This window comes from Halichoerus grypus, chromosome 13 (genome assembly GCF_964656455.1).
Source record: "Halichoerus grypus chromosome 13, mHalGry1.hap1.1, whole genome shotgun sequence".
In the NCBI taxonomy this organism is placed as follows: Eukaryota; Metazoa; Chordata; class Mammalia; order Carnivora; family Phocidae; genus Halichoerus; species Halichoerus grypus.
Window position 1 is genome coordinate 92786488 of NC_135724.1, and position 27481 is coordinate 92813968.

General features: G+C 56.1%; 1 protein-coding gene across 3 annotated transcripts in view; it reads right to left on the bottom strand.

The window, feature by feature from the left end:
- Window positions 1-221: 221 nt before the first annotated feature.
- Window positions 222-27481, bottom strand: part of TMEM132D (transmembrane protein 132D) — a 553830-nt gene continuing 526570 nt past the window's right edge. For all 3 annotated transcript variants that reach the window (XM_078061121.1, XM_078061122.1, XM_078061120.1), the window contains 4 exons: window positions 11254-11459; window positions 8936-9212; window positions 6207-6398; window positions 222-3405 (listed from right to left, as the gene is read on the bottom strand). In XM_078061121.1, coding sequence (XP_077917247.1) covers window positions 2224-3405; window positions 6207-6398; window positions 8936-9212; window positions 11254-11459 — 1857 coding nt within the window. In that variant the 3' untranslated portion in view covers window positions 222-2223. The remainder of the gene's footprint in view (window positions 3406-6206; window positions 6399-8935; window positions 9213-11253; window positions 11460-27481) is intronic.

Here is a 27481-nt window from a genome sequence, read left to right on the forward strand (position 1 = left end):
AAGGAGAGATACTTAGTACACAATGCACTTTGTCATCATGTGTCAACATTGCCTCAATGCGGAGAGCGACATTACACCGCGTAAGAGTGTAATTGGATTGTGCTGGGATCCTTAAATCTGCATTTTCATTTACCAAAAGCCACAGCGTTTGGAGAGCCATCTGCACTTGATGCCAGCCCCTCGGAGGGGTCAGTGTGTAGAAAGACAAAGGACAGCCATAAAGCCGCTGAATGCAAACTTTATATTTACAGTCGGTAAGTGTATAAACATATATTACATTCTTACGATCTACAATACATTCTGCAGGGAGATGGATCTGTGAGTGGGCGGCGGCTGCCGCATTAAAGAGGACATCACGCGGGTACAGATGGAAAGAAATATCAGCAGGGCTACTGAAAGCAAAGGACTGTCATTGAGAAGGGGTGACAGTTTAATCGCCCCACCAGACACAGTGAGTCAACTTGGGGATGGGAGCAGGTGGCTTACGGCTGCTGGAATCCCAGGCTTAGAGCAAATGGGGAGCACCTCAGTTGGGGGAAGGGTAAGCTGGAGGAAGGGACACCCATGATCTAAGGAGAATTCAATTATATGCATTAAGGAGGGGGTGAGGGGAGAGGACGAGGAGGGAAGGAGGAGAAGAGAGGGAGGGAGGGAGAGACACAGAGTAAGAAGAGAAATAGGGTCAGGGAGACACAGAGACGGAGAGACACACAGAGAAAGAGAGGAAATGGAGAAAAGCATCGTGGAGCAGAGAGACAGAAAATGACAGAGGAGAGAACCCGCCCCCCCACCACGTGTCCTGCTTCTACGCGGCCCTCCTTACCAGGGATCCCGCCACCCTTCCCCACCTTGGCGGGAGCTCGAGCTGGGGCAGGAATCCACTCATCTCTCCCCCCACCTGCCTTCTTAGCGGCTTCCCATCCATCCGGGGATTTGGGAGACATTCAGAGTCATTCTGATTTCAAGCAACAAGGTTAAAGCTCTCAGGACAGACTGGGGTCTCCCTCTCTCCCTCAAGCTCGGGCACCTCCATCCCTCCATCGGTCCAAGCCCACATGGGGGGTGTGAGCAGGCTTCCTGCCCGGCCCCCCTGCGGCACAGCGGGCCCTGGCTTCCCCCGCCCGTGCACTCCACCTTGGTCCACATCCATCACTGCAGCTGTGGACGGGGCACCCGGTGTGGCCGTCCGCGGGGCCATCACAAAACGGCTCCCCCATCTTCCCAGAGGTGCAGGGTGATGAGTGTCCCTTGGTGTTGAATTCACCGTGAGAACCGCGAATCCTCAAAGACCCGCCTCTTCAAGGAAAGGACACGAGTGACATTCGCCTGGTGGGGCCACTGCAGAGTGTCACCTGGAGCGGACGCACCTGCCACGGGGGAATGCTGGAAAGGCCCCTGTGCCCACAAGTGAGCGAAGGCTCTTAGGCAGCTGGTGGGGCAGAGGAGTGCACCTCTGAACACAGTGAACTTGCCCGAAAAAGCCTGGTTCCTTGAACCCGATCGACATTCTGTGCCCTGTATCCCTAGTTTACCAATAAAGGGACGCTCCGAATCCCCCAGAGGGCTTGCACCTTTGTTCTTGGCATCTGGTTACAAAGATATCCGTGGCCTATTTGCCCACGTGTGCCCCTTCAGTCCCCGTCAGCAACGCCTGGTCAGTCAACAGGCCGCGCCGGTCTTTGGGTGATGGCACCCCATGATGACGCCCCCCCCACGTGCTGCCCACGCTCTGGACGTGGCCCCTGGTCGCGCCCCGGCTCAGATGACTCACTGCCTCCCGTCGGTCCACTTGCACTCCACCCGAGTCTCAGGGTTCTTCCAGAGTCTGCAGTAGTGAGTTCTGGACCCACGTGGATTTCACCACACCCAAAGGGCTTTGATTCAAGAGAGAAAGAGAGTGATGGACAGAGCGGGGTGCTGTTCTTTCCTGGGACCCATCAGAAGCTCAGTGATTCAGAACTCGTTTTTCTTCCAAGTTTTACAAACCTTGCCATGCACAATCCGCCTCTTAACACTGGCCAAGACCCTGCGTTCCGGAACGTGTGCCTCGATCCCGACGTGGGGCCACCCCAGCCGAGCCGGCGCCGTCTGCTGGGGCTCTGCTGATAGGGGCCATCTTATCTTGTCCTGTCACTTCACTCCTTTCCCGGGGGCGCCCTTGCCACACGTCCCCAAGTTAAAGGCTGAGAGGTGAGTGAGAACCCGTGTCCGCGAGTGTCCGGCTTACACATCCTCACGTAACCTTTCCATGTAGCCGTGTGGCTGTCTGCTTTCCCCCGGGTCCAGATCCTGGCAGACCCAGCTCATGTCCTCACCGCTGGTCGATATGGAGTTCACGGTGGGGCATCCTTCATCCGAGGGGATGGTGGTGAAGGTGGTAAATTTCACTCTTTTCCTTTTTGAGGTAGGGGACGTCGGGGGCTCGATTCTCTGATCCTTCCCGTCCACAACGGTGGGGCCCGAACATTTGAACAGCTGTCCGTTGATGCTCTTCTGGGAGTTTGTGCTGAGCAGATACTTACTCTCTTCGAAATCCATGCCCCTGTCAATGGCAGTGATCTGCTCGTCCTGGCAGGATGCAAAGTTCATGTGGTTTTCCAGCAGTTCGGAGCGGTGGCTCAACCCGACCCAGTCGTGCGAGTGACTCAGACCTTCTTGCTCCTCCAGGGGAACCTGCTTGTGCCTGTATTTCAGCGCAAAGGCCACACAGTTTATTAGGAAGACCAAAATGGCCAGGCAGAAGACCCCCAACAGAGCGTACATCCCGATCTCCAAGTCACTCAGCCCTTTGGATGCCTGCATGAGGCCATTCTCATCCATTTCCCCGTTGCTTCTGGGCAGGTCCCCCCGGGTCGGGAAGCTGGTGAGGTCGATGGGGATGGTCTGCAGGTGGCTGTCATCATCTAGAAGGCTTCCTTGGCTCTTCTTTCTCTGGAAGGTTGACCTCTCTGTCGTGGACCCTCTTCCTTCCATGAGGCCCATGGAAGAACTGCTATAGTACTGGCCCCCCTGGATCCCCCATTCCTGCAAGGGTTTTTTGGGTCTTCTGTCACTGACGTTATTTTCTAGGTGAACTCCTGCCCCAGTGTGTCTGCTGTCACTGGTGTTGGGGTTCGCATCATTTTGGCCAAACTTAACTTTGATGTTGGCTGTCCCCACAGCCAGCACACTCTTCCGCTTGGATTTCTGGCACGATTCGCTGATGACCATTTCGACCTTTACCAGAGCACCCTGCCCTTCGGTTTCAGCAGCGATGATAGGCCACTTGAATTTGGGGTCTTGGTGGATGGAGACCACCTTTTCGTCCAGGGAGGTGGTCATCAAGGAGAAGTCTTTCCCGTCGTAGATATCCAACGGGGTGATGGAGCCATCACTGAACTGGACCCAGCAACTGATGGCCGCTTCCTGTTGAGTAAAATAAGTCAATAAGCATGGGCCCCAGAGCTCACGGAACACCAAGTCTTTGTACAGTAGACATTTGGTGGCAAAAATAATACAACAAGAACAAAAGAACGCCTTTTAAGCAGTGCAGAAACAAGAGGCCAGACGCACGAGGGTCATGGAAGAAAACCAATGCTTATGGAGGTGGGAAAGCAAAGAACACAAGCAAGGCCTTGATATGAGAATGAAGGGAAGCCCATGTTAAACACCCCATAAGAAGATCTGCTTTTCTCCCCGAGGCGTAGAAAGAAAGATGGAGTTTTTAGGGGTGCATAAATTGCATGTCAAAGGGTATTCCTGGTTAGTGGGATCATGTACGAGTGTCACACATTTCAAGGGAAAATATTTATGACATTATTTTTAAGCTGTTTTAATCCCGAGTCTCCCCTCATTACTCACATAAGGGATGAAACCCCCCCCTTATCCAGACAGGGACACCCAGAGGTACCACCAGCTTTGGTGGTGTTGGTCCTGCTGCGTCTGGGACTACGGGAGTAGGTTTGTATGAGTTTCCAGACACAATGTTGACTTGGAGACAGGGAGTTAAAACAGCCAGGGAGAGAGGCACTCTACGTGGACTGTGTCTGCCACCCTCTATCCCCTCAACCAGTCCGGGGAGACGGGGAGACCAAGGAATGGCCAGGGACAAGGTCTGCACACATCTCAATCTCTTGCCTTTTTGCTTTGTTGCTTTAGATCAACCCTCCTTGGGACCAGTTGGACCAGGCAGACCATAATAGAGGAGATACTCTCTGACTGAACGCGAGCCTTTAATTTCAGGGAAGAGGTCATTGTGCTTGACTGTGAACTGGCCCTCCCTTCCCCACATCTCGGAGAACCTGCTCCACCCCAAGCCCAGAAGGATGAATGGCCTGGAGAGGCACATGACCCACACACCCGGCCACGGCGCCACAGCGGATTGGACCGGGGACAAGGGGGCAGGAGGTGGCCTTCAGAGCCGTTCACCTCCGCAGCCTGAGCCACTGAGTATCTCTCTCTCTCTCTCTTAAATTTGAAATAAGACAGATGGGATTGAAGCCTGAGCTGCAGGAAGATGAGTGGGGACTCACATAAAACTAGGGTGTGGAGCCCACCTCCGAGCCACCACAATGGATCAGAGATAAGCAAATGTCTGGGCCCAGCATTTATTACAGGGAAAGAAAAAGAAATACAGCAGAAGGAACGCGCAAGGGAGGGAGTGTGGGCGTGGGGAGACTGCCGATATCCTGCCTCTTCCGAGTTCCTACAGCTGGGGTCTGGGGGAGCCCCCGGTCCTGGTAATAGATCCCTCATGCTTCAAGCTTGCTTGAGTGGATTTCTCTTTCTGGCAACCGAAGAGCCCCTGAGCATGAGCGAAGCCGGTTTTACCCCGGTGCTGTCCGGTGTCTGGAGACTTCCTTCAGCTCCGCCACGAGACACGGCTATTGTTAGACAGCTACTAATTGCAGAACGCTGCCAAGACACAGCGCAAGAGCCCCTGGACGTGACATCAACTCACCAGGTTCTTCCAATCTGCCAGGAAATTGGAGCAGGGAACTCAAATGCCATTGGATTTCTTGAGACTGAAATGTCAGAGCCAAGTGCACGCAGGGACTAAGGGCCATCCAAACCAAGTACGGAGCCTACCGCAGGGGAGCATGCTCAGCTCTGCATGTCACAACTGGATTAGCTCTCTGGCCCTGTTCGAACTGTGTCTTATTGCTTCCTTAAGTCCTGACTAGAGGTCCCCTGATTTTATCACCCCATGAAGACAGAAAGCAGCCCCGGCTTATTTCTCCTTTGTTATCCGTGCCTTGCATCCTGGCTTATCCCGCCCTGAGGAAAAGAAGGTTTGTCTTTCGCAAGAATTCCTATCTGTTACTGGAATCATCCATGTTCAAGTGTTTTATAATCCAAGCCCCTGCACACAAAGACCATAGCAAAGGGGCAGAGGGATTAGCCAACACAGGACGAGGAGCTCGAGGGACAGGTGCAGGCTGGGAAAATGGGAGGGTTCCGCGCGTCCTGGGACAAGTCCGGCTCGGCTCAGAGCACGGTCACAGTCTCAGCGGTGCCAGGGGTGGGGCTGCCCAGGGGACACCTGCCAGGAAGGGTTCCCACCCAGAAGGGGAGCCGCCAGGAAACCCCCCACCTGGGCTGGAGGCCCTCGAGCAGCCCCGCAGGAGGACGGTCCCGCTTCACGAGGCGCAGAGAGAATCAACAGCCAGAGACCGCCGTCTCGTTGCTCAGCAAGGTTCGCCGAAGCTGCCGTGTTCCCTCTTAAAAAATAAAACTGACTCTCCTCTGATGAGGGAGGAGCACATAGAACATTTGCGAATGTCCTCTTTCCAGCGCCCGTCGGAAACCATCCCATCAACACACACACGCACAGCACAGGGGCAGCGCCCGCTGGTGTCTAGTTCAGGGAAAGGAGATGCGGACTGACATCGCCACGGGGTCCTCACTTCTGCCCTGAGCTCAGCCGCAAGCCTGGCGAGAGCGACGCCTCCAATCTCCCATCACCCCAGACCTGCTACCCCATTTTCCCTGCAGGGACTCCGCAGCGGGCTGGGGGCACCTCCCCAGAGGCCCCTCCACCCCACCCGCGGCCATGGGGGCAGCGGAAGAGTGTGAGACAGCCCAGGTATGACCCACCTGGTGCATGACCTCACCTGATGTGTGACCTCATCTGATGTGTGGCCTCATCTGATGTGTGGCCTCACCTGGTGTGTGTCCCACCTGGTGCGTGACCCACCTGGTGCGTGACCCTAGCCCCGCCTCCATACCTGTCTGGGCCTTTGCAGAAGCTCCTGAGCCGCTGCGGTGGCAAAGACAGCTCTGTTGCTCCCTGGGCTGAGTTGCAGGGAGAGTGACAGCCCTGTCACCAGCTGGACCCCGAGGTCTGTGATGGTCACCTTCTCATCCAGCACGGTGATGGTCTTTTCTGCCAAGATGGCGTCTGACAGAGGCGACAGGATCTGAAAGGCAGAACCAACATGGAAGGAAAAGCTTGCTGTGGCCCCAGAATTTCCTCCCATGGCATAAATGATGCGCGTAGAGACAGACGACCGAGCCAGAGTGAACAGAAATGGGTCTTTCCCACTGATGTCTTCGTCCAAAAGGCGTATCTCGCGTGATGAGGGGGATCTGACGCCCCCCCACTACACAGAGAGACCCCAGGACCCACCAGGCGCCCCTGCAGTCCTCCCGAGGAGGAACTGGCTTTGCCATTCACTGGGTGCCAGCTTCATGGGGCTTGTGCTGCACAATCATTTTCTAGTACACGTGCATGTGCATCATATAATCGGTTTAAGAAACTTCACAGCAGCAAGGAAAAACTGATTTTGATGTGCTAGTTACGTATTTATGTGCTTCTTTCTTACACACGTGTGTGACTGAGAGGAGACTGTTGGCCCATGTGTCACCTGAGTCATCCCGTGTGTCATGACAGCTCACACTCCATACCTCGGGCAACATGGAGCGTTTGGGAGATCAGCTCGCATCCCCGGTAAACAGAGCTCTGAGTCTCCACCACCGGAGCTGACACCCCAGAGTCTCGTTTCTCCTGCGGACACCGCGGTCCCGGGGAAACGAAGCTTATGCCCCATTTAGACCCTGCAGAGGAGGTCCTGCTTTTGTGGAACCCCTTGTCCCGCTCACCCCTCACTCAAGTTTGAAGAGTTAACTTTGCTCCCCGTGAACCCTCAGCCTCAACCCTGGATGACACGGCTTCCAGCTTCCTTTAACCCACGTTCCTGACACGCTTCTCTCTGCGAGGTGGTGCTGATATTTATGAAGACATATGTTGAGATGGCAGTTTTCCCAGGACCCCTGAAATTTGTGTATCGAGCTCCATAATTCTATCCAAATACCACCTTCGGTCTCTAAGTCTGGTTTGGACAATTTGAACGGCCACGAGTGTGAGTTACGAGTCCCCCAGAGGAAGTGGACAGCGAATTTATAGCTCAGGAGGACTCAGTGGGAATAAAGAAAAGGGTCTCAGGACTCTCTGCCCCACCAGGACAGTGTCTGTGTTGAATGCATGGGAAGCCGGCCCACGTCCCCGGCCGGAAGCCCTGACTTGTGCCATGGTCCTGGTGCTTACACCACCACATGGGGCAGTGGTTAATGCCACCGCTCCTGGTTCCAGTCCCCAGGTGTCAGTTTAGCCTGTGGACAGGTGGTAGGAATTCAGCTCTTTGGTTTAGGTCTTTCAACTAAAAGTCAATCACGGAGGTTTCGAGCTCCTGTCTAGGGGGCAGATAGGTTCTGTTTGACGTAAATGAAACTTTAAAATGGAATTAATGGCCACCCTTAAAAAAAAATCAGAGGATTTCATACAAAAAGATTTCTCACTTTTCTGGAAAAGTTGCAACATCTGGCCGTGCTAGATTTGCATTTCCTTTGGCAGCCCCGCCCTCGCCGCACTCCTCACCGGCCCCTATCGTGTTCCCAGCACTCAGGGCCCAAGTGAGCAGCTGTCTTTCAGCTCATGCCCAGGCAGCTTTGCTCACTGTCACCTTCTCCAGTCTTCGAGATCATTGGAGCAAGTGACCCCTGGGTCCCTTCAAACCTGTCTATTTGCCTCCTTGAGGAAAATGATCTCTTTTAAATACCAGCCAATTTTCCAGAGCGGATATGCTTTAAATCTTGCATAATCAATACTTTCACTGACGAGGTTCCTCACGCACAGCTGTGTCAGAAACCCCATGGACAGGCTAGTAGCCCGACTGGGGGCACCTGCTGAACCATCATATTGTTCTCAGACGGGAGGTAGACCACTAAACCCTGGGGACCTCCCGGGACAGCGTCTTGGGGGAGTGTTTGTTCAAACCCCATGTTGCATCCTGGTCCTGCCCCATCCGTTCCTGGCTGCAGGTGCCCCCAAGACCGTGAGGGGCATAACTTTGTTCCTCTCCTCGGCTCGTTTCTGAGATGCCCTAGTTTTCACTGGGCCTGGGGTGGGACTTGAGGCAGCATGGCATCACGGCGGGATGGAATGCTGTGACACAGGATGATGGTCAGTGGGGTGGAGGGCTCAGCGAGAAGTGCCGGCCATGCCCATGCCCACAGCTCCCATGAGGCCAGCTCACGCCCACGATGGTAACACCCAGCATGGTGTAGAGACAGTGTACTGGGGTTTCAAACATGACCCACCCAGAGGAGCCACCCAGTGTTTGTCAAATGCAAGCAGTAAGTGAGGAACTTCAAGACTCTTGTCACCTCCTTACACCACTTATATTATTTAGGTGACATTTTGGTTCGCTCTAGAAATAGATGTCCTAAGTAATGACAAACAATTCTCATCTGGGCAGAGAAGAGGCAGGGACATTGTCAAATGCAAGCAGTAAGTGAGGAACTTCAAGACTCTTGTCACCTCCTTACACCACTTATATTATTTAGGTGACACTTTGGTTCGCTCTAGAAATAGATGTCCTAAGTAATGACAAACAATTCTCATCTGGGCAGAGAAGAGGCAGGGACACAGAGGGTACTTGCGCTGGGGGCTGCTCACCTGAATGGTGGTCATCCCAAGCTCCTGGCCGATCAGGACTTGTCCCCCCTGTAGCTTGGCGATGCGGGGCTCCTCCACCTGCATGAAGTCATTCACCAGCTCCGTGATGTCCACCTGCCAGTCTGAGCCCAGCAAGTGGGCCAGGTGTCCGCCCCGGTCCGCCGCCTCGGCCACAAACTGAGTCAAGACCCGCACCATGGCGTGCTGGTACTGGAGCGTGCAGCCGCGACCCGCCCTCCTGTCGTCGTCCTCCTCTTCCTCGCTGTCCCGGGCCGGCCTGTCAAACGGTCAGGTCAGGTTAGCGGGGACTGACTTGGGCCAATGGCAGGGGCTGCAACGGGGAGCGGGCAGTGAGCCCAGCCTGGCGGGGCTCAGACGGAACACAGGTGATACCCCGAATGCCCGACCGTCAGAAGGGGCTGGTGCGGTCAGCAGAGATCCGAGGCGTCCCCAGTGAGCCCCACCTCCTGGAACGCACTGCGCAGAATCCCCTCCCTTTGAGTGCGAGCTGCTCCTAGTAACTTCCTTACAGTGGAAGATTATAGCCAAAGTTAGGGGATGTCACTTCCAGCATTCGGCTTTAAAAGAGACTGTGCCATCTGTCTTGCTTGGTAGTCTTTCCTTGGTTCTTCTCTTGCTTGCTCTGAGGAAGGAAGCTGCACGTTGTGAGCAGCCCTGTGGGGCCAGCCACATGCCAGAGCAGGGGCCAGCGAGGAGCCGGGAGCCGCCGTTCCACGGCCCGGGAGGAACCGCGGCTGCCGACCACCACGTGGGCTGGGAGGCAGGGCCCTCCGCACCCCGAGCTCCGGCCAACACCCCGACTGCCGTCTGTGAGAGACCCCGCTAAGCCAAGCCTGCATTCCTGATCCGGAGACACTGTGAGATCATACGCCTCTGCTTCAAGCCCTGAGGCTTGGGGACTCGTCATCAAACTGTGCAGCATGGGTAACTCATCTGATAGGGCTGTGGGTGACCGCAATAGCCCCATAAACCAGCACACAAGGGGTGCGTATCGCACTCAAGGTAACGTGACAGTAAGCACAGAAAGGACCGGGATGGTTTGGCTCGGGGACAGATGTCGGCTGCCCCGCTCAGGCCTGATGCCTCCGCCCAGCCACCTCTTCCTGGCGCAGCGTGGTCTCCATCCGAGCATCAGCCCGGGTCTGTGGCTGGATCTGAGTTGGACAGCGTGACACTGAGATGTGCCACAATCACACTCAGCCAGTCCTCCGGCACGTCCTCCCAGCGGCTGCCCGCCTCGCAGCATCAACAACCTCTCCTAACCCCACCCCGCCAGCTCAGCGGCACGGACCCCGCGGCCAGGGACAGGGTCCCGCCAGCTCAGCGGCACGGACACTGTGGCCAAGCAGAGGGTCACTGCTGAAACAGTCTTCCAGCCTGCATTCTCGAAGCTGTCCCCTCCCCCAGGGCACAGGGACTAACTGGGGTGGAGATCGAAGGGCAGAAACAGAAAGGGCATCCCTCAGAGGACACCACCTGTCCTCCCTGCTGAGCACAGACCCCTGGAGTGCTCCCTTCTCTAATTCCGCGTATGCTCACTCTCACCTTTCTGCAGGTGGCTGGCGTGCCGGTCCTTGGTCACGGGTTTCTCTGAGACGACAGAGTCTCTGAACAAAGAGCCTGACCTCTTGCTACTCTCCTGGTACCTGGTGAGCCATGTGGATAAAGGATACCTGTCCCTCTAACAGACGCCTCAGGGTAAAGGACCAGGCACAGGGGGTCAGGCTTCTGACTTCATCTCCCCGAGACCCAGCAGTCTCAGAGCTTCTGGGCTGGGAGCACCGAGAGGCTGCCCAGGTCAGCCAGAGTCTGCTCCCAGGTCTCTCTGGGGGACCTCTGTCGTTTGTGCCTTCCCAGAATCAACTGGCCCCTTCTGGTATCAACCCATCGGTTCAGGCGGGGTTGACCTCTTCCAGGTGCTCTGATTCCAGGCAGGGGTTTGTGCTGAAGGCTCACCGGACAGACCGTGCGCTCTATGTCCTCGCTACAGTACTGTGCCGGGGACAGGCACACAGCCAGAGTGAGGCTAGCGTAACTCCAAGACCTCTGCTGGAACCACTGGGAAGGAGAGGATGCACTTCCTGCGAGTCTGGAACTGCAGGAGAAAAGCCTGGTGGAGGACGAGGCCAACACATGGCAAACCAGCCCGCCAGGTGGGGACAGAGTCCATCCTGAGGGTGCTGTTTGAATCCCTGGATCCAGTCATGCCTGAAATCAGCTACCCTGCAAGTGTCTGTTTTTAGTGGAAGCATATTTGACTCGGGTCTCTGAGAGGGAGTCATGACTAGCACACCCACCTTTTATTGGAGACAATGGGCACCCGCCAGCCCTTGATCTGGTTGAGCTCGGTGTCCGAGATCTCGATCTGCAGCGGGAGCCGGGGCACCCACACGGTCATCTCCAAGGAGCTGCTCAGGTGCTGGTAGGTGAAGTTCACCACCACATCCACCTTGCCTTTCATTTCCTTCCCATTGACGAAGACGTAGTCACATCTGTCAGACACCTGGGAAGGGGGGGAGGCAGTGAGATCTTACTGTACCCCAGCACCGCGGAAACAGCCGAGAAGGTGGAGGCGGTGAGGCGAAGTGCCCTCGCTCTTTGAGGCATGAGCCCTGCAGTGGATGCTGCTCTCTGCTTTCGGCTGCAGCAGATGCTGTGGGGGTCTGACCACTTCTCCCAGGACCCCTTCTTCCAGTCTGCATGCAGACCGCCCCCCCCCAGGCACCACTGACCTCCCCTGCTGCACCTCTGGCAGACGGCCCTGAGGGGTCGGGAGCCATGCCCTCAGCCATGGTGCTGTGTGCTGCCCACCCGCCCCGTGGCCTGCTGACCTCTGGTTTTCCTGGAGGAGGGACACTGTGTGCACAGCCACCACCCCGAGGGCCTCCTGCGGGCAGACCAGCTAGTTTCACGAAAACTACCCTGCTCAGTTCCCCTCATCTGTGCGTCCTGTGTTCTTTTGCTCCCATGTGGATTTCTGCAGAGAACATCCCACCTCAGTTGTGGGGGTGGATGTGACCCATACTCTTCATGGTTCCTTACTGAGTCCCATGGGATTTCTCCCCACTTGCCCAGCAGGGGCGCTACCCCCTGCTGGTGTCTCTTCCTTCCCTGCTTCCTGTCCTGCTCCCTCTCCCTCACTCTGCCTCCTGGAGCCCCTCCCCTGTTAAGTCTGTGTCCCAGGCTCTGCGCCCCAGACAGGCAGACGCGGGCACATGTGAGCTCATGCCGTCCACCGGGCAGCCCGAGACCAGGCTCTCCCCCAGGAAGGGGCAGAGCCACGGTCGGGCGCTGGGGGTGCAGCTCTGTGGTCCACGTTCTCAGCTCCTGCCCGTACAAGACTGCTCCTCTCTGCTGGCGTCTGAGAGAAGAACCAAGACCTCTTGTCTTTGTTTTCCAGCAATCCGGGGGCCTTCCTTCTCTCCTGAACCAGACCTGGGTACGTGTGCTAGGCTGATTCATGGCCCCAAAGATGTCAGGCCCCAAGTCTCTGGAACCTGTCAGTGTGACCTTTTTCGGCAAAAGGGACTTTGCAGATGGGGTTCAGTTAAGGATGTTGAGCTGAGCAGATTATCGGGGGTTGTCTGGGTGGGCCCCCAGGGTCATCTGAGCACCCTCACAAGAGGGAAGTGGAAGGAGATTGGTGGCTGCAGCAGAGGAAGGCCACCCAAGCGGGATGCCACGCTGTGGGCTCTGGCAATGCAGAACAGGACGAAGGCACCTCCAGAAGCTCGATAAAGCAAGGACATGCCTCCCCCTGGAGCCTCGGGAGGGAGCGCGGCCTGCGCACCTTGGGTCCTCGGGCTGCCCAAACTGCTTCCCGACACCTGCCCTCCAGAACGTGCTGTGTGGAGCCCAGGCATGTGCTGTTGTGCTGCGGCGGGCCTCGGACACGGACACAAGCCCGAAGTGAGCGTGGAGGGAGCACCTGCGTTGACTGAGCGCTTACCACGTGCCCGGACCAGCAGCTGAGCGCGGCTCACGTGGTCTCAGCACACAAAAGCACACAGAAGGCAGGGGGTTTGTCCCGGGTTCACGGACGGTCAGCCTGAGGCCCCAAGACGTTCGGTAAAGCTTCCCGGGGACACACAGCTGGAAACGCAAGGCCCAGACCCCAGGCCAGGCCACCCCGGCTGTCTCCTCCTGCAGGTGCAGCATCCCTGCCTGAATGGTCTCGCGGGCTGGATCCGTAAAGGACGCACACCTCCCCCCAGCACTTGGAGGGGCGTGAAGAAAGCAAAGCAGGAATTATCACGTTGTTCCCACATCATAAAAAGCATTTCCAACGAAGGCCCCTTTCATCTCCGCGGTTAGGCAGCCGGGATACAAAACACACAAAGAGGCGCCGAGAGGTTCGGCATCCAGGGATGATCAGGCATGACTCTGGAGAGAAACGTGGACCCAGGCCCACTGATGAGTCAGAGGAGGTTGTCATCCTAAATATCTGCCAATAGCAAAAGTACTTAAGTCTGATGGAAAGGCCGAATGGAACGGCTCGGGCGGCTTTGTCGCCATTGGGGCCCGGCCACAACGCTCCTTGCCGTGGGCCTGCAATCTCAGGCTTTTTCTCTTTCAAGGCTTCCAGCAAATCAGGCTGATTGTCACAGATGAGCTGACTGGAGGAGGGAGGGGGAGGAGGAGGAGGGGGAGGGAGGTGGGGCTTGTAAGACCAGTTTTCAGGGCCATGGGCTGTTTCAGGGATGTAACTTTCTGGCCTCTGGGTGGAGGAGGTGTTCTAGGAGAAGAAGGTGGGAGAGCGTCTTAGGCGTGCCTGCCACCCCGGGCCCCCCCGTGGAACACAGAGCAGAGCAGGCACTGGGCTAGATTATGAATACAGAGCTAAGTCTTCATGTTGTGTTACATTTTGCTTTGCTTTGAAGTTCAGTGTTTATTCCTCAAAGCAAAAAGAAAAAGGGGGACCGAGACACTGCTAAAGGGGGAGGGAAGGCAGGACTTCACAGCTAAGCAGTGTGCTCTGAGGAGCAGGTAGAGCCTGGCACCTGGGGCGGGAACTGCAATATTGGGGCTGAGGGCAGGGCACTGAGGTGGAGGTATGCACGTGTGTGCACGCATGTCCGTGTGCATGTGTGGTATGTGCACGTGTGTGCACATGTGTGGGCGCACGGGTTTGCATGCATGTGTGCGTGTGTGGGTGCACGCATGTGCACGTATGTCCGTGTGCGTGTGTGGTATGTGCACGTATGTGCACATGTGCGGGTGCACGTATGTGCACGTTCACGTGTGCAGTGTATTGTGCACGCGTGTGCACGTGTGAGCACGTGAGTGCATGGCCATGCACATGTGCGTGCACGCGTGTGCATGTGTGGGTCTACGTATGCATGTGTTTGTGTGCATGAGTGTGCGAGCATGAAGTGTTCACGACAAGTAATAAAAGCACAAACTGTATCTGACTGCAGGGTCTGTGAATCTCCACCCCTACACTTCTCTGGGTTTCCACGCACGGCCGGAGTCTGCACGTGGCAGGGAGCACGACGGCTTGCCAGCAGCATCTGGCCCTAGTTCGGGTGCACAGTGGGACTGTCCTAGCTCATGTGTTGTTGGACAGGGAGGGGACCATCTTGACAACAAGTTGTGAGCTGGAGCCACGTGTCACCTCCTCGTGGGAACACTTCATTTCCCAAGAGGGACCTTCCAGGGCTCCCCATCCCTCTCCGTGGTGCTGACAGTGCTGGGAGCCCAGCAGCCCGCGCCCCTGGGCTCAGGGCGCCCCCCCAAGCCGCAGAGACAGGTGGCAGGTGGCCCGGGTGGCAAGCTCAGCTGTCTCGTGTGAAGTCACTGATAACCCCAGGTTACGTTCCTTCACGTCAGCCAAGCTATCCCCACCCGGTCACATGCACAGACACGTCCTGATGCCTGCATTAGTAGAGAAAGAATGCACCAAATCCACAGATTTCGTGGGCTGCAGCAGAGTGAATGAGACATGTGAAGGCAGATGAAATAATGAGGGCGGTGCTAGGAAGATCCTAATTCCTGAAACACGAAATGAGCCAGGAATGTAACTGGGGTCTGCCCTGGGGGCCAGAGGTCTTGGTTATAAGCAAGCATCTTTCCATAATGCCCAACTTAGGGGACCCCCTTCCCCAGCACTCCCTCAAGCTAATGGCTTTCTAATGATGGAAACGGTGTGCAAAGGAAGCAAATGAAAATCAGGGAGGAATGACCTGCGGCCTTGCAAGCATCACCTTGGAGGAAGCTTTGGGGAGGTTGCAGGGGATCCGAGGAGAGAAGGAGATCCCACACAGGAAGGACTCTGGCGGTGAATGAAAGGGGGTGTCCTGAGCCTCTGTGCTGGGGAGTTGGGGGGCATGACACCTGCCTGGGCATCCCAATGCTCATAATCGCATGGTTTTGGGACCCAGCACCACTGGGCCCTGCTTGTTGCCATTTTCACAGGGGGAGGAGACTTCAGCCTGGGGGTGTCAGAGATCTTTCTCTGCCTATGACTCAGCTCAGGCTGCAAGTCGGGGGGCTGATGCCCTGCTGGCTCTCCCCGTCCCGTCCCTCATTGCTTCCGAGTGCAGTCCAGCCTGTCTGCAGGAAGCAGAAAGGCGGGGGACGGGGGTGTGGTGTGAGAGAGGGAGGGAAATTCACATGGCAGATGACATTCAGTTAAAGATTTTGAGATGAGATTGTCCTGGATTTGGGGGCAGATTGCAAATGTAATCGGCGTCTTGTAAGGGAGATGCAGAGGGAGACCTGGCAGGCAGAGGAGGAGCAGGCCACGCGGAGGTGAGGCCGATGTGCAGGGACGTGGCCACACAGGCGGGAGGGCCGGTTGTCAGCAGCCCCTCCAAGGGGCAGGAGCAGCTCCTCCCTGGGGCCCCTGAGGGGAATCACTCGGGCTTCTGGCCTCCAGAACCGTAAGGAAAGCATTCCTGTTGCTTTAGGGCAGCAAGCTCATGGTCATTTGTCACAGCGGCCACCGGAGACTAGCCCGCCACCCGGGTGCAGCTCTCCCTGCTATGTCCCCCGATTACAGGCCTGAGCTCTGGCGCGTTCCTCACTGAGCCTCCCGCATGAGGCACCGGCCCACGCTCGGTCCAGGCAACCTCACCGCAAGGCTGGGCCCACCCTGAGTTGGGGAGACACCCGCCAGGTCCCCCAGAGCCCACCTGGGTCCACCCACATCCCATGGTCCCCACAACAGCCAGATGGGCGGGATTTGTCCCATCCCCGGGCCCCCATCTTCCCCTCCCTCTCCCTGACTGTCGCCAGATGAATGGACACACCGATCAGTCCAGGTGAGTGGACAAGACCTGCCCGTTCCTTCTGAACAACCCTGCACGGTGCTGAAGGTGTGAGGGAACCCTGTGGGGGGACTCGCCCCTCTTTCAGACTCCGCTTCCAGCCAGCCGCGCTGTGCCACCGAGAGGATATCGTCAACAACACCGACTCCGCTGTGCACAACCCATCACTTGTGTGAATTTAATGCCACTCCTCTTTTCTGTTTGCATGCGGTAAGATTTCAAATCTTATTTAAATATCATCAACGTTCATGGTAAAATTTATGTTCTTCTGATGTTTTCTCTTTCCTTTTTTCCCCCCGAGAGCTAGACGTAAGGATGCTAAAATTCTACCCCTCCACCCAGATTTGGCAAAAGTAAACAGCCTACAGGGATATTTGCATCCAATTCTCAAGCTAGGTATTACGTGTTTGAGATTAGTCTCTATCCTGGACAAAAATCATACCATTAATAATAGTGGTAGCAATGGACACAGTGTCTAATGTTTGCTGAGTGTTTGTTATACACAAGGAAGCACCTACGCTGAGCATCTAATACCTAATTCCACGCAATCCTCCACATACGTCTGTTGGGTAGGTACTACTGTCCCATGTTCCAGAGGAGAAACTGAGGCACAGTGTCCCATAGCCACGAGGGACGTGTTCCACTGGGCTAACGGATCAGAACACAACTTTACCTAGCTCCCCAGGCGAGGCTAATTTATCAGGAGGCAACCGACCTCATTGGCGTCTGTTAACGCGAAGGAGACAGGCTTCCACCAAGGGACAAGCAAGTGTCCAGTGAGCACACGGAGGACGAAGAGCCGTGGCGGTCAGCGCGCAGAGGGAGTGAGCTGACTGCGCATCGGATGGCCCTGAGAGGGGCTCACCTGCGTGCCCCCACGTCCCTCTGTGGAAGCCGTGGCTCCCAGGACCTCAGGATGGGGCTAAATTTGCAGACAGGGCCTCCAGAGAGGTGCTGATGTGAAGATGTGGCCTTTCGTCAGGAGCAGGACACGCAGAGGCCCAGGGGTGCTCCCACGCAGAGGGAAGACCATGTGTGGGCACAGGGAGGAGGCGGCTGTCCCCAAGGACAGCGGCCTCAGGAGAAAGCCGGCCCCTGACCTTGCACTTCCAGCCCCAGAATCGTAGGAAAATCAACGTCTGCCGTGTAAGCTCCCCGCCGACCCCGCGGCCCGAGCAGATCCCTAGAGCCTGTTTCCCACCGCGGGAGGAGATGGTCTGCGTGCGGGGGCTGTGCGGCGCCCAGTGGGGCTTCACGCGGCGGCGGTGAGAGTGGGCGCCCAGGACGGGCTCCCTCCCAGGGCTTCCATGCAGGGACTTGTGATCCCCGACAGGCACGCAGCCTCGGCCTCGGGGAGCCCATCCCGACCAACTGGCATGGTAGGGAAGACCGGTCTCAGATCCACAGCATCCTCGGTGCCTGGAACAGTGCCTGGCGTCCAGTGGGCGTGCCACAAAGAGCCGCTGAACGAACAGAGGTGAGAACCACTTTGCACCAAGTCCTGAGGTTGCCTCCAGTGCGGCACCAAATTTCCTAAGCCCGCCGTTCCAACCTGTCAGCCATCGTGCCCGCATCGTTCAACAAATATTCTGCGACGCTCCCTTTACAATCCTGAAATGGGATTCACAGATAACGGAACCCACCTACAAGACATTTTATTACAATTAATATCCCTAACCGGATATAAAGGAAACGTGAATTTATAACGGAATGATGCATATTTCAAAGGGCAGCTTCTTGGGCATGACTCACCAGGACACGCAGTGAAGCCCCCCTCCCCACCCACAAAAGGCAGAGGCTCCCAGGGTGCGGGCACAGAGGGGCAGCCGCTGCGGCTCAGCGTGGTGCCCGGTGAGGAGACTTCCCCAGGTGGGGGACAGCTCCTGGTAAAGTCACCAACAAACAAAGTATTCCTTCCATTTACCCTGCGTTGGCAATCCTGAAAAATCCAGTGTTCTGTGTATTAAGCTATGGTCCTCATAAGGGCACCTGTTCCCTAGAGGGACATTTAAGTATTGTGAGGGATGCGGGACACTTTTTTACAGTGTGGGACTGTGGGGGACACCACACTAGGACATTCAGCACCTCTAGACTTTTGCCCACGGAGCGCACAAGAACATCGCAGGACTCCCACACTTTGGCCGACCCCCCCCAGCAGGCATGTCCCTGTGGCCATCCATGGCTCTCGACTGGACATTTTATCCTTAGACTGGCCCCTGCTGGGTCCTCAGGGGGCACTCGGTGGGCACGATGCATCAGCCTCTGCTGCCCGGGTCCCAGCGCCCCCAGGGGAGGACACAGGCCGACGTGCGCAGGAGAGGACCATCTGCTTGCTGTTTGCTCGCGGGCAGACGAGCCCACAAGGGTGAAGTGTCTTCACACAGACTCGGGGGGCGGGGCGGCTGGCCGGGCTTCTGCTTTGCGGCAGGGAAAGGAGGAAGCAGCAGCTTCTGGGAGCTGCAGAGACACCCCACATTGCTCTTCCATGCGGCGAGTGTGAGCCTTCCTATTAATGGCTCTCCTCCCCTCATCAGTCCCCTTCCCGACCTGCTGTCCCTGCGCGTGTGATCAGCATACACCAGCCACAGTCAAGAGGCGTGCCTGCCCTCCTCTGAGCTGGCCACTCCGGCAGCCACGGGACGTGCCCGCCCTCCTCTGAGCTGGCCACTCCGGCGGCCACGAGACGTGGCCGGGGCCGGCGCCTGTGCAGGGTGTCCTGCTGCTGGAGGACTCCCGGGGCTTGAGCCAGACCCCTGCTGCAGCTGTTCCTCAGAGAGAAGGAGAGGGTGGAGGCGTCCGTGCGCAGGGCACACTTCCACCAGAGTCCTGCAGTGCACAACCTGTCCAACCACACACCGCGATTCTGGAAGACAGCTCTTGACTTTGTAACATGGAAAACAACACTAAATCATCACATCACCAGCCCCGTTGCCAAAAGCATCATGGGCTCGTCTTACTCAGTTCCTTTCCTGGCGATGAGCCTTCCCTCCCGGGCCAAGTGTGCTGGGCATCCCCTCCGCCATCATTCCGGCAGCTGCAAAGCACGGGCTGTTCTGGGGCTTCTGTCTCAGGCTTTCCCAGTCAGGATTCACTGGCAGTGGGAGTGCCCACTCTTACTCTTGACCGTCTGCCCGTCTGCCCCGCCTCCCTCCTTCCACCGAGGTCCCCTCTGCAAGTCACCGAACAGGAGGGCTCCCTTAGATGCCTGTGCCGTTCTCCCCACTTGTAGGGAAGGAAATCCCAGGAACATTCCACAGATGGCAGCCGGACAGACAGGTGCAGAGCAGGAGCTCCGACCCTGGCTCCACATTTTACTGACCTGATGCTGTGATCTGCTTACCTCACCTGTATGCTCCCCACCTGTATCCTCCCTCACCTGTATCCTCCCCACCTGTGTGCTCCCCACCTGTGTGCTCCCCACCTGCATCCTCCCCACCTGTGTGCTCCCCACCTGTGTGCTCCCCACCTGTATCCTCCCCACCTGTGTGCTCCCCACCTGTGTGCTCCCCACCTGTATCCTCCCCACCTGTGTGCTCCCCACCTGTGTGCTCCCCACCTGTATCCTCCCCACCTGTGTGCTCCCCACCTGTGTGCTCCCCACCTGTATCCTCCCCACCTGTGTGCTCCCCACCTGTGTGCTCCCCACCTGTGCTCCCTCACCTGTATGCTCCCCACCTGTGTGCTCCCCACCTGTATCCTCCCCACCTGTGTGCTCCCCACCTGTATCCTCCCCACCTGTGTGCTCCCCACCTGTATCCTCCCCACCTGTGTGCTCCCCACCTGTGTGCTCCCCACCTGTATCCTCCCCACCTGTGTGCTCCCCACCTGTGTGCTCCCCACCTGTATCCTCCCCACCTGTGTGCTCCCCACCTGTGTGCTCCCCACCTGTGCTCCCTCACCTGTATGCTCCCCACCTGTGTGCTCCCCACCTGTGCTCCCTCACCTGTATGCTCCCCACCTGTGTGCTCCCCACCTGTGTGCTCCCCACCTGTGCTCCCTCACCTGTATGCTCCCCACCTGTGTGCTCCCCACCTGTATCCTCCCCACCTGTGTGCTCCCCACCTGTATCCTCCCCACCTGTGTGCTCCCCACCTGTGTGCTCCCCACCTGTATCCTCCCCACCTGTGTGCTCCCCACCTGTGTGCTCCCCACCTGTATCCTCCCCACCTGTGTGCTCCCCACCTGTGTGCTCCCCACCTGTATCCTCCCCACCTGTGTGCTCCCCACCTGTGTGCTCCCCACCTGTGCTCCCTCACCTGTATGCTCCCCACCTGTGTGCTCCCCACCTGTGCTCCCTCACCTGTATGCTCCCCACCTGTGTGCTCCCCACCTGTGTGCTCCCCACCTGTGTGCTCCCCACCTGTGTGCTCCCTCACCTGTGTGCTCCCCACCTGTGTGCTCCCCACCTGTATGCTCCCCACCTGTGTGCTCCCCACCTGTGTGCTCCCCACCTGTATGCTCCCCACCTGTGTGCTCCCCACCTATATCCTCCCTCACCTGTGTGCTCCCCGCCTGTGTGCTCCCTCACCTGTGTGCTCCCTCATCTGTGTGCTCCCCACCTATATCCTCCCTCACCTGTGTGCTCCCCACCTATATCCTCCCTCACCTGTGTGCTCCCCGCCTGTGTGCTCCCTCACCTGTGTGCTCCCTCATCTGTGTGCTCCCCACCTATATCCTCCCTCACCTGTGTGCTCCCCACCTGTGTGCTCCCTCACCTGTATGCTCCCCACCTATATCCTCCCTCACCTGTGTGCTCCCCACCTGTATGCTCCCCACCTGTGTGCTCCCCACCTATATCCTCCCTCACCTGTGTGCTCCCCACCTATATCCTCCCTCACCTGTGTGCTCCCCACCTGTGTGCTCCCTCACCTGTATGCTCCCCACCTATATCCTCCCTCACCTGTGTGCTCCCCACCTGTATGCTCCCCACCTGTGTGCTCCCCACCTGTGTGCTCCCTCACCTGTGTGCTCCCCACCTGTATGCTCCCCACCTGTGTGCTCCCCACCTGTATGCTCCCCACCTGTGTGCTCCCCACCTGTGTGCTCCCTCACCTGTGTGCTCCCCACCTATATCCTCCCTCACCTGTGTGCTCCCCACCTGTATGCTCCCCACCTGTGTGCTCCCCACCTGTATCCTCCCCACCTGTGTGCTCCCCACCTGTATCCTCCCTCACCTGTGTGCTCCCCACCTGTATGCTCCCCACCTGTGTGCTCCCTCACCTGTATGCTCCCCACCTGTATCCTCCCCACCTGTGTGCTCCCCACCTATATCCTCCCTCACCTGTGTGCTCCCCACCTGTATGCTCCCCACCTGTGTGCTCCCTCACCTGTATGCTCCCCACCTATATCCTCCCTCACCTGTATGCTCCCCACCTGTGCTTCCTCACCTGTGTGCTCCCCACCTGTGTGCTCCCCACCTGTGTGCTCCCTCACCTGTATGCTCCCCACCTATATCCTCCCTCACCTGTATGCTCCCCACCTGTGCTCCCTCACCTGTGTGCTCCCCACCTGTGTGCTCCCCACTTGCAAAATGTGAGTGATAGTCTAGGGCTCCCCTCAGGGAGATGTAGGACTAAATGGTGGAGCATGGGGAGCAGGTCCCAGCATGTAGTAGAACAATACACTTAGTTGACAGTATGGAAACTCCTCTGCTCATCACCCACAAAACCCACAAGCACCTGCCAGGGCTTCTGTGTTTCCCCACGGGCGAGGCAGCTATCTCTTAAGTCCTGAGTCTAGCCTAAGTCCACACGGCTGCAGGATGGACCCATCCCCCCGTTGTCTCCCCAAGCAAAGGCCATCAGCTCTCGGAGGGCCATGCTCCTGCCCCAAGGAAACCCCCCGATCCTGGCAGGCGGGCCTGAGCCAAGCTGCTTATCTCATTTCCCAACCTGGTCTTGGCAGCACTACTGGGCTTGGGGAGATGGCTCAGATCTGAAACCTTTGGACGGCCTGCTGGGGGGCAGCAGCTGTGGGCCCACAGGAAGAGGGGACGCCACGGCCCCACTCAGGCCGGCAGGGGCCACATGAACTCTTCTGTCCCCTCTGCCATCTAGGGAGCCCTGTCTGGCCATCACCATTGCTCGCTCGCTCAAATGCAGCATTTCCCAAACTTTGGCAACCCTCCATCTACCCGCAGAACAACCATCAGAGTCAGGCCTCACCTACAGTTTTAATATTTTGATTAAAATTTTTTGACCTTCTTTTTCAATGTTTTGTTATGACATATTTTAAACGGGAAGACTGAAATTGTACAATGAACACCACAGAACCACCACCTAGCTTCTATTTTTTTTTCTCTATTTGTTTTATCACAGATCTCTCCACGTTCCAACCCTCTGTCCATCTTCTTTTATGATTCATTTCAAAGGAAGCTGCAAACATCAGTATCTCTGATGTAACGCTAAATGCTTCGCCCTGCAGCATCTCTGCTCTCTCCCCCCAGGTGCACCCACCGCCCCCCCCCACAAGCCTCACCCGCACGCCCAGTTCTGCCCGCTCCCGAAGATGCACACGGCCCCTGAGTGTGCCGCACATGCTGGGATCCAAGAGCCCTGGCAGAGGGAGAAAACAGCAAGCTCTGTCACGCCTTCCACCCTCCCTCCTCCACCATTTAGGAAATTCACCAGTAGTGATTCATTCCTTTGGCAATAAGGCTCTTTGGTCCCTTTTAACCCCTGAGCGAGCCAGCCTTAAGTCTTTTTTTAAAGTTTGCATTCTTTCCTTCTGAGTCACAGAATATGACACAGATACAACATGAACCATAATATGATGGTATGAATAATTACAAAGCAAGCACAGACCACCAAGTCAAGAAATAACTCAGTGCCGTATTAACAACACCGTCCCTTTCTGTCTCATCAGAGGTGCCTAAGTCAGCAGAGAAGAGGGGCAGAGATGCTGGCAGGGCAGGGGAGGGGAGGGCCATGCTCCGCGTGCCTCCTGTGTTGGCCCAGACCACCCAGCACGGCCCTCCATGTGAATCGCCCGGGCCTGCGCTGCTCATACACTCCCGTGGGCCTCAGGCTCTACACAGGTACATGAGCAGCAAGCAGGTGCTCTGCCTACTGACACGGAGGGACCACCAGGGCGGACCCCTCAATGACAGAGGTCAGGTGCAAGGCAGCCAGGGCCTCCGACCCCCAGCACCCATGGGGGTCATGCCCTGAGCATTGACTGTTTTCTGGGCTGTTGCTCCTTCAGTGTCCAAGTGCCGCCTGCGCCCCCTGGACCCCGGTTCAGAGGCTCCTGGCTCACAGATGCCGCCCTCCCGCTGTGCCCTTCCGTGGTGGACGAGTGGGGGGGCTCTCTGGGGTCTCCTTTATGACGGCACTAATCCTATTCATGGGGCTCCACCCTCACGACCTCATCACCCCCAAAGACCCCACGTCCTCCCACCATCACCTTGGGCGTCAGGTCTCAACATATGAATCTGGGGGGACATGGATGTTGGGTCTACAGCACCACCTATGCTAGGAGCTTAGTCCCTTCCTCCAGGCAGCCCCGGGTTTGCATCGTACCGGAGGAACCTATTGGTGGGGCTCCTCACCACGTGGCCACGGACCGACCACACGGCTCTGATGCATGAGATCCCACTAGCAGGGCACTCCGCGAGGTGAGAACAGCCTGCATTCCATTTTTACTTTAAACCATGTGAATATATCACCAAATAGGAATAAACTATAAAACCCCAGATCTCCAGGACCCTCTGCAGACCTTCTACACTGGGTTGAATCGTGTCCCCCCAAATTCTTGTCTACCTAGAGCCTCAGAACATGATCTTATTTGGAAATAGGATCTTTCCAGATATGATTTAGTTAAGATGCGGTCAGACCGGGTTGAGGTGGACTCTGAGCCCAGTGAGCATGTCCTTGTAAGAGACAGAAAAGGAGAGACGCAGAGTCTCCAGGGAAAAGCCCGCGTGTGGATAGAGAGGCCGGAGGAGGTGAGCCTCTGGGGCAGGTACAGCTCTGCCGGCACCCGGTTTCGGAATCTGGCCTCCAGAAAGCCACCAGGTCGGGGTCACTGCTACGGAAGCCCCAGGAAACTGGCCTGCCTACTAAGTGAGACTCGTCGGTGAGGCTGGCGGACCTGCATCCGACAGACGCGTCTCATTTCTGGTTCTCATCGCCCTGCGGGCTGAGGGCCTGAGCCCAGAGAAGGGCGGTCCACGAAGAACGGGCTGGCCAGACGGGCTCCTTACAAAGATGAAATCCGCCCGTCGGGTCTGAAAGGCTCCAGTTTTGATTGCATCTTCCGGAGTGGATGAGCACTGATTACGGAGTCCTCCCTCCCTGTCCGTCCCTCAACAAAAGCCCAGCTCTCCCAGCTGCTTGCTGCAGCAGTCTCTGCTTAATACCCGGCAAAGCAGGGCACTGATCCCCACTCGGGCTACGTGAATGCTAGCACAGGCCTTTCTTTCTTTCTTTTTTCTTCTTCTTTTAAAAAATTTTTAATTTAAATTCAGTTCTGTTAACATATAGCGTATTGTTAGTTTCAGAGGTAAAATTCAATGATTCGTCAGTTGCCTCTAACACCCAGTGCTCATTCCATCACGTGCCCTCCTTCATGCCCACCCCCAGGGACCCCAGCCCCCCCCCCCCAGCAGCCCTCAGTTTGTTTGCTATAGTTAAGAGTCTCCTATGGTTTCTCTCTCTCTCTGTTTTCATCTTATTTTATTTTTCCCTCCCTTCCCCCATGCGCCTCTGTTTTGTTTTTTAAATCCCACATATGAGTGAAATCCTATAGTATTTGTCTTTCTCTGATTGACTTATTTCACTTAGCGTAATACCCTCTAGTTCCATCCACGTCGTTGCAAATGGCAAGATTTCATTTTTTCTCTGGCTGAGTAATATTTTATTATATATATATATATATATATATATATATATACACACACACACATACACACACCACATTTTTATCCTCCATCCGTCATTGGACATGTGGGCTTGCTAACACGAGCATTTCAAGCACAGCCTTGCCACGTGGGTTGGACCCAGCATTACCCACTTGAGGCGCTCCTTCCACCGTCTGCATCCTCGATGTCGCTGGTGACGCGGGGTCCTGGGCCAGCAGTCCCGGGAGCCACTGCAACGCCCTTGCTCGGTGGCGACGTCGGTGGGGTGGCGCTGCCATGGCCCGAAATGCCTGCTACTTCTCCCTATCCTCCCTCCCTGTCTCCTCCTCACCTTCTTCTCTCCTCCCTTTATTATTTAAAAAATCTTTTTATGAACTTACTTTCTGTTTAACGTCCCTATGACGTGCAGACAAGTGTGCACACCATGAAGATGGTTCTCAAGGTGAACAAATCCAGAACCTGAACACAGTTCAAGGACCAGAACGTCATCGCCGTGCTGGAAACACCTCACACCCTCCAGGTCCCTGCCCGTGCCCCCTCCCCGCCGCCCCCATATCACAGCCCACGCTTCCCTGTTGCTAACCTTTGGTATAAATGGGGTCGCACCACGTGTTCCTGTCTTTGTGAGACTGGTTCGTGGGAATGCACATGATTCACTCATCCATCCTCCCTTTTGTGGACATTTGGGTGTTTCCAGGGTTTGGCTATGACAAGTGATGCTGACACTAAGAGACGTGTAAGTGTCCTCCGCTGGACACATGCAGGCATTTCAGTCGGGGGCGTATCTGGGTGTGGACTCAAAGCCTCACAGAATTTCCACATCCCTCCCTGTTTAGTTTCCCTTAATCACTTTTATTTGGACAAAAGTGCATAGAGCATTCTTTCAAAACCACAGACTTATTACTACCACATTCCTCTCGGGACACCATCCCGAAAACGCATCCGTGGTTTTCCACCGCTTTGGGATAATACAGTCAACTCGCACTGTGCCCCACGTGGTCTGACGTGGTCTGGCCCCCGCGGGCTTCCCAGGTCCCACCCGGCGTGTGTCCTCCACGGCACCCAAGTGAAAGAAGCCAGGCTGCACACTGTGTAACATTCTGGCAAAGGCACAACTCTGGAGATGGTGAAAATATTGGTAGAAAGATCTAGAGTTAGGAAGGAGGGAGGGAGGAACAGCAAAACACGTATTTTCTTTGGGGCAAAGACACTGAAATGGTGGATACGCGTCATTCTGCATTTGGTGAAAACCCACAGAATGCACAAACAAGAGAGAACCCCGAGACAAACTATGGGCCTTCAGTACTAATAAAGTATCAATATTGGTTCAAAAAAATCTCCACTGTTTACATAGTATTTACTATGTTCCAGGTGCTATTCTAAGTGCTTTCCGTGTTTTATGTAATTTTCATAACCACCCAATGAGGCAAGCATTATTACATGACTAGTTTATGGGAGGGAGACAGAAGCACAGCAAGCTGGAGCCGATGACCTGGGTCTGAGCTGGTGTGAACTGGGCTCGCGGCCACACCGCCCCGCGCACTCTAACTCGAAAAGCCCCGTGAGCCCCGCGGGTTGCCGGATCTCCACTCTACTGCAACGAAAGAAACACTGACATCAATGAGTATGTCCTCTTTCAGTGATTTTTTAAATTCATAAAGCTTTGTCATGTGTCAGGAATCTTTCATACTGGCTTTGCAAGTCTGCATACCTCATCGGAGATTTTCTTTCCAATTGCTAATTGCTTTGGCATAAGAATGGAAAGTCGATATGGGCTCATGGTTTAAAAGTTAAACAAAACAGAAAGAAGCAGGCACCTGTGAATACCTGTGAATCCTAGACCCCGCCCACCCCCTCCAGGCTCCCTGTCCTTCACCCTGAAAGTGACCGTGGTCAGTAGAGGCTCCTGAGCAGCCTTTCGGAGAGTCTGTGCATGCACACACGTTTACGTATGCATGTTCTTATTTTTTCTAAAATCATGATGGCCAGCATCTATGTTCTGTGTTTTTTTCCCCCTTAAAAATATTGCTTCTAGATAGTCCTAAATCCTTCTTGGTAAACTTCAGGTTTCTAATATTCGAAGGTCTACGAATCAAAGTCATGCCTTTGCAGATGATGGTTAAGTGGAAAATGGACACCAACTTTTCTCTCACCATAGGGGGTGGACGTAAGCAAGGTGTGTTGTGAATTATTAGGCAACATCTGCAGGGTGGCCTCCCTAGCAGCCCCAGGACGCAAGACGCAGCAGCACCAAGTGCCCGTGATGCACCTGCTGTCCAGCCTCCACGCTCCCCCAGGGCGAGGGAGGTGCTCTCTCTTATCTTCTGCCCCTTCCGCACTGCTGGACCCTGGGGAGGTGCCCAGCTGCTCTGGTTTCTCAAGACGATGAACACAGGA